Source organism: Impatiens glandulifera, chromosome 4 (genome assembly GCF_907164915.1).
Source record: "Impatiens glandulifera chromosome 4, dImpGla2.1, whole genome shotgun sequence".
NCBI lineage: Eukaryota > Viridiplantae > Streptophyta > Magnoliopsida > Ericales > Balsaminaceae > Impatiens > Impatiens glandulifera.
Window position 1 is genome coordinate 47,169,426 of NC_061865.1, and position 11,775 is coordinate 47,181,200.

General features: G+C 29.6%; 1 protein-coding gene across 2 annotated transcripts; it reads right to left on the reverse strand.

Annotated features, from left to right (window-relative positions):
- Window positions 1-1,298: 1,298 nt before the first annotated feature.
- LOC124934095 (receptor-like cytoplasmic kinase 176) lies at window positions 1,299-3,561 on the reverse strand. Of its 2 annotated transcripts, none has more exons than XM_047474567.1 (5): window positions 3,417-3,561; window positions 2,865-3,323; window positions 2,632-2,774; window positions 2,108-2,231; window positions 1,299-1,999 (listed from the first exon to the last, which is right to left on the reverse strand). In XM_047474567.1, exons 1-5 carry the CDS (start codon window positions 3,448-3,450, stop codon window positions 1,539-1,541), a joined length of 1,221 nt encoding a protein of 406 aa, XP_047330523.1. In that variant the 5' UTR covers window positions 3,451-3,561; the 3' UTR covers window positions 1,299-1,538. The 2 variants fall into 2 exon arrangements, with proteins under 2 accessions (XP_047330523.1, XP_047330522.1); XM_047474566.1 differs by having other exon boundaries at window positions 3,402-3,559.
- Window positions 3,562-11,775: the final 8,214 nt, after the last annotated feature.

The window sequence follows — 11,775 nt, forward strand, 5'->3', positions numbered from 1 at the left end:
ATACTGAAATTATTGCTATGGTAAAGGTATTGGATTTTTAAAATTTTGGTATATCGAGATATGCCGAAAAACCGAAATAGTATTTATAAGTTAAAATATAAATATATATATATATATATAATAATAATAATAATTATAAGGAAATAATTAAATAAATTTGATATTAATTTAATTATAGAAATATTATTTTTGAATAATATCAAAATATAATTATACTGAAATATTATTCTATATATACCTTCTCCACCTTGCCGAAGAGATTGATTTTTTTAAGTTAATATGTTTTTAGGTATCATACTGATACCGTACCAAAATTAAGGCATGCCGAAATCAAGATAAGGTAAATGTATGAATTTTTTGTATACCGAAATTAAGGTATATCGAAATCAAGTATACCAAAATTAAGGTAAGGTAAAAGTATGAATTTTTTGCATACCGAAATTTTAAGTAATGTATAGGTATGGATAAAACATTAAGATATATCGTACCGACCCATCCCTAATAATGACTCTTTTTTGGGAAATAACTCAGGTCGGATAAAGTTTGCAAAAATAATTTTTTTGGACGTAATTTCCCCTTGCGTTATACGAAGCACCCTCACGTTACGCGACAGCACCGCGATGTCGTTTTTACAAACATTATCAGGCTACCTCTTCGTGTGACGCGAAGGGTTCAAGGCATATTTTGGACTTTATAAATATCGAAAATGTCATTTTTGCAAACATTATCAGGCCAACAAAGGGTTGGCATGCCTAGTCCTTGGTTCTTTGGCCTTTGTGTTAGGGTATTCTCCATACTTTTTTGAATTGTTTGGTAGTTCGAACCCTTTGTTTAGGGTTGGCATGCCTAGTCCTTGGTTTTTTGCCTTTGTGTTAGGTATTCTCCATACTTTTTTGTTGTTTAGGGTTGGCATGCCTAGTCCTTGGTTTTTGGCCTTTGTGTTAGGGTATTCTCCATACTTTTTTGTTGTTTAGGGTTGGCATGCCTAGTCCTTGGTTTTTGGCCTTTGTGTTAGGGTATTCTCCATACATTTTTGAATTGTTTGGTAGTTCGAACCCTTTGTTTAGGGTTGGCATGCCTAGTCCTTGGTTTTTGGCATTTGTGTTAGGGTATTCTCCATACTTTTTTGAATTGTTTAGTAGTTCGAACCCTTTGTTTAGGTTAGGTTTCTAACTATCAAACAATTCTTCTCTTACCCTATGTGTTTCTACCCAAGATTTGAACAAAGTTTGAAGTTAAAGTTATGATTTAAATATCTCACAATATCAAACCCTAATTTGATTTCTCCTGCACATTGCTAAAAGAAGGGAATTCAACATATACAGTCTGAATCACAGGGAAGAATGATCACATTTACATTATATTAATTATTACAAAAAAATCTCATCCAATCCCTCCCTTAATGTTAATCATCACCATAAGAAGAAGAAGAAATAACCCCAATAAGAATGACTGATCAATCAGTCATATACAGAAAACTGACATTGAAATGAAACCAGTCAGCTTCCAGTGGTGCATTTATAAAATATGCAACTCATTTAAGCCCCAAGTGGAGAAGCAGCAGGCCTTAAATTAGCAGCAACAGCAGGTTTTCCATTGGAAACTTCATCAACATGTTTCCTTCGACGATGAGGAACCGGGTTCGACTTATTCTGTTGTTGTTGCAAGTTTCTAGGGGAAACCGAATCTCTACATGAATCCTGAAGTTGTTCCAACGATTTCAGTACTTCGGTCATGTTTGGCCTTAACTTAGGTTCGGTGGCTAAACATCTGATAGCAAGTGTAGCAACCTTGATTGCTCCTCCCAATGTGTATTGCCCCTCTATTCGTGAATCCATTATCTGCAAAATCCTCCTTTTGCTTGAAAGGTGTGGTCGTGCCCATTCAATCAAGTTTATCTCCCCTGGTGGTCGGTTCTTGTCTATTACTCTTTTACCCGTCAACATTTCCAGAAGAACAACCCCATAGCTATACACATCGCTTTTTGTAGTCAAGTGACCTTCACCAATTAGAACACGAGGATCATCAAAAGGAAAATATGACATTTTATAATGAGAATCGAATTTGAGACCTTAGTCTCTTAGGTCAAGACTCTTTGTAATAATACCTGTGGCCATGTATTCGGGGGCAGCATAACCATAGGTGCCCATGACCCTTGTAGACACGTGGCTTTTTCCATCTTGTGGCCCGTCTTTGGCTAACCCGAAATCAGAAAGCTTTGCATCATAGTTCTGTCAGTTAAGATTGCAAAATTAGTTTCAAGATATAAAAAAACAAAAAACAAAAAATCGTATTTTAGCTCAACTTTGTTTTTGTTGTATTTCAAAATCACCAAATTTATATTTGTAAGAGATGTTCTTATGGAAAGAAGCTCAATTTGCTTCCTGAACTTATATTGAAAGCTCGCTTGGCTTTCCAACTTGCGATATGCTCGTTTTGCGAACATTCGAAAATGACTCAAACTATTTCCTGACTTCAATGATTTTTAGTGGGAATCGACCTATGATCCCAATTGAGTTGAACTTTTTATCTCTTTTTCATTTATCTATAAAATAAATGTGTATAATCAGATTTTGATGGCAAGTTCAAATGAGAAACAAATTTGAGATTATTGATTGAGTGAAGACATACAGAATCAAGGAGGATATTAGAGGCTTTGAAATCTCGATAGATGACTTTAGCTTCTGGACTATGAAGAAAAGCAAGTCCTTTAGCTGCCCCAAGAGCCACCTTCATTCTTAAACTCCATGAAAGTGGTTCAAAGTGTCTACTTCCTGAAGAAAATAAAACAAATCAATTCAATTTCAGAAATGATCTAATAAATCAATCATATCTAACAAGATGAAAATATTCAAACAACATACTTCTGAATAAATGATTCTCCAAACTTCCTTTAGGCATGAACTCATATACTAATAACCTATGATCTTCCTCCAAACAATAACCAATCAACTTAACAAGATTTGGATGATAAAGTTGACCTAAATAACCAATCTCAGTAAGCCACTCTTTATGACCTTGAAGACCTTCTTGATTAAGTTTCTTAACCGCAATAACAATACCAGTTCCAGGTCTAGTAGCTGCAAAAGTATGTTCATCAATCCAACCCTTGAAAACGCAACCAAACCCACCTTCTCCAAGAACAGTATCAGGCCGAAAATTTCTAGTAGAAACTTTCAAATCATTGTATGTAAAACTCTTAAGATTTGAAGATGATAAAAGTATTTCATTTTCTGATGCTGCAGATACCCTTCTGCTTGATCCACTGTTATAACTCTTCCCACTTCTACTACCCAGTTTAGAATTTCCTCCTTGCCCTGTTCCTGAAAGATGAATCACGATTAAGGGTCAGTTTTATTGAACTGATTTAGCTGATTTTCAAAGAGAAAAATGATATTTACCAACATCTCTGCTGCCTGTTTTGATTTGAGAGCTGAGACAGGAACCCATAAAAACTCAATCTTGAATAGAGATCCAGAATATCTTTCTCTGATTGTAATGGGGTTAGGGGATGGAGGGAGAGAGAAAGTAGTTGTTTGGTTTGAAAGAGGAAAATAGGTAATAAAAGGAAAAAGAAGTGTGAACAGGGGAAGAAGAAGAATGGGAACACGGAGAAGATGAGACGGAGCCACATCCCTTGTGGGGAAAAGTGTTGACCTGGCCTTTACTTTTCATCGTCTCTTTGTTGAGATGCAAGTTGCAGAGAGAAAGAGACACATGAAGAAGAAGCTTGATTGGACTGACTTTCTTAATTAGAGTATTCCAAATTCTAGAAGAATACAGAAAAATAAAATATTGGGTCATTACATATTCTCGACAAATGTTCAATTAGATAGAGATTTCACTAAAGTCTCTCGTAACTGGGTAAATGAGTTGGTGACCAGCGCATAATTTTAAATGTGTCGGTGACTACTTCATACTTTTTTTAACGAAATTGTCTCCGTCTTGAGACGCAACCGCCGATTGCGAGACGTAACCGGATATCATGTGAAAAGTCCACAATCACGAGACGCAATCCCGGTTGCAAGAAGCAACCAAAATTCACGAGACGCAACCGGCAATCGCGAGAAGCAATTTTTTTTTTGTGAACTTTTTAAAAAAAAAGTTTGTCTCGCGTATGCCGGTTGCTTTTGCAACCGGGGTTGCGTCTCGCAATTGTGGACTTTTCACATAGCATCCGATTACGTCTCGCAAGCGGCGGTTGCATCTTGCAATAGAATAATTTCATAAAAGAATATGAAGTGATCACCAGCACATTTAAAATTATGCGCTGTTCACTGTTTTAGTGACTTTGTAGTGTCATTTCGTCAAATTTTCCATTGAGATGACTCTTACAAGAAGATGTTGGTGGTAAATTATAATTACAATCATATTATTTATAAAAAATTATTTCATTTTATATAAAAACAAAATTCACTTTTTTTTTCAAACTATAATAGGCATTAGCTAAGGTAATTCAAATGGTAAAGACCATACATAATATGTTAGTTGGTCATTATTATTTCAGGTATAAAATCTTTAATTTTATTTACAAAATAAATAAATAAAACAGAAGAAAAGAAATACATGTTATCCAACTTCCAGATGTTTAATATAACTTTTTTGAATATATATTAGAAATTTAGAAAAATCTATAGATTGAGACTTATAAGACATCTACATTTATTTTGATTTATGATAGAGATTGAATCTAGACTATAATTAATGTTATTATATATATATATATATATATATATATATATATATATATATATATATAATAATAATAATAATAATTAATTAATTATCAATCAAGGGTAAGAATTTACTTCAAAGAAAAAATATGAAAGATTTGACACGCAATTTATAATGTAGAGTAAGGATTCGATTAATAATATAGTTATTATATATAATAAAATTTTCTTTTCAAAAATTAAAAATAAAATTTTAACATTATCTATATATGCTTTTGGAGTAAATATAATTTATTAATAAATATAAAGCACACAACCTTTTTTTAATGTAAATGATGAACTGCATGAATACAATTTAAATATTAAAATAAAAGCTAATTTTGATTTTTTTTGTCAAGGAATACAGCAATGAATTTTATGGAGGATTTGGTCCTAAATAATAATAAATGTTAGCCTTCTAAGAGAGTGATAGCTCAATTAAAACATTTATTTATAATTGGTTCTTTAGATAAGATTAAAACCATAATTTATGATTATAACTCTTATTTAAATTATAATCGAATATGAAACTTAGTCTCGTAAAGTTTATTTTGATTTTAAGCTAGCTATTGCTTATAGATTAAGTTGAGAAGTTAAATTTTAGAATTATTGATACAATTTATTGTAAATTAGTACAAGACAAAAACCAAATCACCTCAAATATTGTATTATTATGTGATTGTAACCCCATCAAAACAAGGAAATTAATAAGATGATTTCCACATGGTGTGGGGTCTGGAGGGTACGTTTTGTATTAAATTGACTTATGTTTCATTATTCTTCACATTTGACAAACTCATATTTCTATTGCCTTATGAGCTGGAGGGTCTTTTTGGTTTTGACATTTGTTGGGATCCTATCCACAATTAAACCAAAATATCATTTTTTGTTCTAATATTTATCATAAGGTTTTGTATTGTCTTCAAATTCCGAAGATCTTTTGGGACGCTATCGATAAGGAAGCCTTAATTAATTAGGGATATTTGCTATCGTTTCCTTTATCGACCGGTTTAGTAAGTGTACTTGTGTGACTCAGTCTTCGCGATGTGTTTTTCCAATCGAGGGATTTTATAAGCTCTTACCGCGTTAGTGTTATTAATTAGGAGCTTACCAAACACCATCTTAATACATATTTTAATCTTTGAATAAACCGGCCTAAGAATCTTATAATTATTGTGTTTGACTATTGTCTAGAGTTGTTGTAAGGAGGTTATAACTATAATATAATGAGGAAGAGGAAATGAAAAACTAATAATTGTAGTTTTATCTTCTCAAAATTTTGATATTCGATTTCAAACTTTTTTTTGTTTAGGTTAAGTTTGGATATTTTAATAACTTTTTTTTTATAATGATTAGTATTATAAAGAGGTAATTATGAAAGATTAGATGTTGCAAGGATGTAACAATATTGGACAATAAACTTATAGATGTACAATAGTTTTTAGTTGATTTTGACTAAGCTTCGATGATGAAAACAAATGACCAAGATTTAATCTAGAGTGGGGTGGGGGTGTCGATGATGAGAACAAGTGACCAAGATTTAATCTGGTATGGTGAGAGTGTGGCGTGGCTAGTATGATCTTTATAGTTATGAATTTTTTTAGTTCGACGTGTCTAATATGAAATTATGTTCTTATTTAATTTGCGAGGGCTAACATGACCTGACACAATAATGACCCCTTAATTAATTAATAAAACTCAAAGTTGAAACATTTGATTTACTTTTTTATTTATAAAGTAAGACTCATCGTCAATTGAGTTATCCGAGTTAACCAATAATCTTATTTATATTAAAAACATCTTAATAAAATTGAGAATCATGTTAATTGATATAAAATAACATTAACTCTGTCAAAATTCTTTAACAAAAGAAGTTCTTAAATATGTTCTGAAAAAAGAAAAATATTTTGAAAAAAGGAAACTAAAATTTAAGGGGCTTAAATCAAGGAAAAGAAATAGGGACAACTTTCAAAATTTGGAAAAGCTTAGGAGTTTAATTAAGAATTTTCTAATTAATGATGATACTATAATTGGTTATTTAAGATTAATTATTTATTAAAATAATTTCAAATCCTATTAATGGAATGGTGGAACTCACGGTATCCAGTTAAACAATAGAACACCCTATTAAATTATTTTAAAATACATATATAATTTATTTCATTCCCTTTTAATTCATTAAAAATATATGAAGGATACTATTGTCTATTGTCTCTTACCATGAAATAATTTATAATTCTATTATCTATAAACAAATAATAATAGACTATAATTCAAAAACAATTTAACTAACAAATAAGTCCATACCAAACAATAAATTAAGGTTTATAACCTAACTTGTTTGAGGGCCATACTTTTTGACCCTTGAATAGGGTTTCATTTATTTCTTTGGTTTATTATTTAATTGTGTGTACAGATAATTATCCATTCATTGCGAAAGCACTTACATCATTAAGAGCATCAATGATTTTTAAATCATACTTAACACTAGGTTTAACAATGTCAGAGATTAAATTAGTTTATTAATATTGATTATGAACTAATTACTAGATCACATTTTAGTATAAGAAAACTAAGCTTCTGATATTTTTATAATTTTTTTTTCGGATTTAATTTTGAGAGGAAAGAAGATCTCCAACAATCATACAGTTTGATTTTTATAACAAGAAAAAGTTAAATTCTGTTTGAATGATGGAACCAGAAATTGATATTAGAATTTTAATTTCAACTAAGGTAGAATCGACATTAAATTAGAATTTAAGTCAATTCTAACGTTCGAAAAACTATACAGTTATATAATTCAATTCCAATTCTTAGATTTGGAAAAAATATATAATAAGAATAATTTTAATATATTATCTAAATTATTAAAATATTAAGTTGACAAAACATATATTTTAAGTGTCAATAGTTTGTGTCTAATTTTTATTTAGAAAAAAATATTGATTCAATATGTTAATTTATTAAATTAAAAAACAACGATTTGTCTTTAATTTTCAAAACTCAAGAAAACAAAATATTATTAAACTGTTTCGACATTTTAACTTATTAAATTAAAAAAAAATATTATCAATTCAACATGTTAATTATGTTTTAAATGAGAAAATTAGAAAATAATTTTTTTTTAAATATAGAAAAAACAAATATTTAAAACTATAATTTCAAGTTAAAAAAAGTAGGATAGAGAATTATAAACACATTTATTGAATTTCATTCAAATTTTAATTTTAATTCTAAATCTTAAATAAAAAAAATAAAAATTAGAATTAGACTCAATTTTAATTTCATAATTATCAAATCCACCCTTAATATTTTAATTCAAACATGTCATTATGTCATTATATGCCAAATTAATTAACATAAAATGATAAATCCATCTATAGAAAAATATATAAACTATAGTGTTGAAATGTATGATAACCAAACATAAAATGTAACCCAACTTTTTCATACTTTTGATCTTTTAATTTTTTTACATTTCAACTACTCTAATAAATGTAAACTAACTCAACTTCCTATCATTTAACAAGCATATTGAATGCTAATAAACCTAATTAAAAAAAAGCCTCTTCACAAAATATGTACAAGGCAACTCCACCCATGTTCTAGAAGACATCTCATGAACCTGTTGCATTTATCATATTCTAAATAGATTTTGGTTGGATCCACATATCTTTTAAAAAGTTAGATTCTTATTCACTAATTTATAATAAATGCATTTTCAAATATAAAAATCAAACAATTACAAAATAAATTGAGGATCTATTATAACACTATATATAAAAACAAACTAAAAAACAAATACATATCAAATACATCACAAAAACAAACTAAAAAATTTATATATTTTAAATAAAAGAAGCTAAAATCAACTTGAATATTAACTCTTTATTTGAATTCACATATATGTTAGATAAAGAAAGAGAATAATCTTCTCATTTACAAATAATAATATTTAATTAGAACATAAAATAAAAACGTGACTAAATTATTCACAATTAAATACTCTTTTAAGATTAAGTGGAAGAATCCAGAGTACTCTGATATTTATCCACTAGTTAGTTTGGTTGATTTATTTAATTATAACTTTTTTTTTATAAATTAATTAATTTCAAGAGAATTTATATGATTTTATTTTTAAAGTTTTTATTTAACTATCAACAACTATTCTCCTCTAAAAATTATATTTTGAGGGATGTGTGAAAATGAGGTTAATTTGGACCTCTTACAAATGAGCTTATTATGTTTAAAAATGTCTTAACTATTTCACTTATTTATAAAAGTGAGGGTATTAATCTATTTTTTTCTTTTCATAGAGACATCACTTAATTTTCATTTTAAGTCGTAAAACAAAGAAAATGATGAAAGTCTAGATAAATGTTCGGTTACGATCTTAGGAAAAAATTTCAACTACTTAATTTGTCTACAAGTGTATCATAATCGTCTTTCACTCTTTGAATATATTTGTCCTAAAAACTTGTCATTTTGCTTTGTTATCAAACCTTGTGGTTCCTAACTTATTTCCTAATTTTGTTTTATTTTGAATTTATTGGTAGAATAGAATACATTAAACAAGAAAAGAGACGTGTGCGAGGAAAAAAAGAAAATATTATTTGTTAACCTCTAATTAATAAAGTTGACCTACCTAGTCTAGGGATTAAGAGACCATAGTTAGTGGTTAACAAACTCATTAATTGCATTTTAAATGAACTAATACATAGATATTTTATTTATTTTTTCTCCATTCTTTGGTACGCCCTAAGGGCCTAAAAATGATGTGTCTAGGGCACGATGCCTAATGAAAAAGGGTATGTCTTTGACAAGATATGACAAACACAATCAGATAAATTTATCAAAATAATTTTAGTATTGTTTGATAGTTTTTTTTTATAAAAAAAATCAAAGTGTGTGAGCTGGAATACAAAATCAAGTGATTTAAGTCTAATCAATATTGAATGGTTTAATTACCAATTTGTTAGTTAATTAAGTTGTACATAAGAAAATTTTAAGATCATTCATTTGTACAAAGTGACTATATAAGGCAATACTTTTAAAAGTGTTAATAGGTTAATATTTTATAAATGAGTTTGACGTTTGAAAAAAAAGATTTCCGAAAGGGATTAATTATTAATTTATTGATAAATCAAATTTCATAAAGTTTTAAAATTATTAATTTGTAAATTAATCTTGATATAACTTGAAGTAAATGTGAAAAAGTATTTATATAATAACAATTATTGCTTGTTATACTTTCACAATTATCTTTTTCAATATAATATGCATAGTTCTTCATATATATATATATATATATTTATTTATTTTTAATATATTATCAAATAATATTCACAAATTTTTAGTTAATTATACTAAGATTAATTCTTAAAAGGCAAGTTCATACCTTAAACTTCTGCTAATTCTAATCATAGACCTTAATGGCTATGTAGTGTTTAATAATCTTATGCTAAGCTTAAATATAAGCTATTATTTTGTTAAGTTAAAGTCTTTGATTAATTTTCAATGCATAAATAAGACTAAGTTGTGTTATTGACTACATGTAGGATCAAAGTGAAGAAAACCGAAACGAAAAGTTGTCCGGTAGTTGATCAAATTCGATATTTGATCAACTTCGATTTTATGCAGATGCGCTTTCGGTATTATGTCGAGATCGGTATTTTGTCAAGGCGCTTCCGGTTTTATATCAAGATCAGTATTATGTCAAGTTCAGTATTTTATAAGGAGCGCTTCCGTTTTTATATGACTTCGGTATTATATTGAAGCGTGTTCGGTTTTATATCGAGATCGATTTTATATCGAGATCGGTATTATGTCAAGTTCGGTATTTTTATAAGAGTCTCTTCCGGTTTAATACAAGTTCGGTATTTAAGAAGCGCGCTCGGTTTTATATCCGGTAGTTGATCAAATTCGATATTTGATCAACTTCGGTATTTTATAACGAGCGCTTCCAAATTTATATGCTTTTGGTATTTAAGAAGCGCGTCCGGTTTTATATCAACTTCGGTATTATATCAGCCTTCCGGTATTTTATCAGTTCGGTATTATATCAGGATGCTTCCAGTTTTTACAGGAGTTCGACTTTATGAAGCGTTTCCGGTACTTGATCAAATTCAGTATTTGATCAAGCATTTGGTATTGGCGGTCTGTCACAGTAGTTGAGCTAAACCTATAAAAGACTGTCATGTGCCAAAGTAATTCAAATTCCATGTGATGTACGTTCCCAGTACACCATGATCCCATTAATGATATTCGACGCATTATCTCCATCTAGTACATCCACGATCAAAAGCGCATATTGTCTGGTGTACTATTCTGGCATGCAACCAACCAAGTTAGGACAAGTGTCCTCTGAAGCAAATGTGTCAGTCTCCTTTTGCCTTTTTAAGGAGAAGTTGGAGGACAATTTGCACTGACCTTTCACCTGATCTTTCATCTATTTTGAGCTCTCGATTTCTCACTGCATTCACAAGCGCTCAAGCTCTCAAGTTCTAAGAGTTATAAGTTTGCTAGATTCTTAAAGTTGTATTACATATTGTTCATTCTGTGTGAGTTTTCAGTATTGTAATTTGATAAATCTGTTTCTGTTTAACAGAGTGTTGTGTGCTAGGAGTTTGGAAACAGGCAGTGTCTAAGTCTTGGTTGTCCGATTGGGTTTGTGTACGCGTTGTAATCAAACCAAATCTTCTAGTGGAATCCTTCTAGTATGACATTTGGTTTCAAGACCATCAAATCAATCTATCATTGGAACTAGATGGGTCTTTCGCAACAAACTTAATGAAGATGGTTTGGTTACGAGGAACAAGGCTAGATTAATGGCCCAAAGCTATAGACAAGAAGGCATTGACTTTGAGGAGTCTTTCGCTCATGTCTCCAGACTTGAGGCCATTGGAATTTTTTTGGCATTTGCTACTTTTAAAAATTTCAAGGTTTTTCGAATGGATGTTAAGAGTGCCTTTCTTAACGGAATAATTAATGAGGAGGTCTACGTTGAGTAGCTTCCTGGTTTTAAAAATCCCACCTTGATGAACCATATTTTTAGACTTGATAA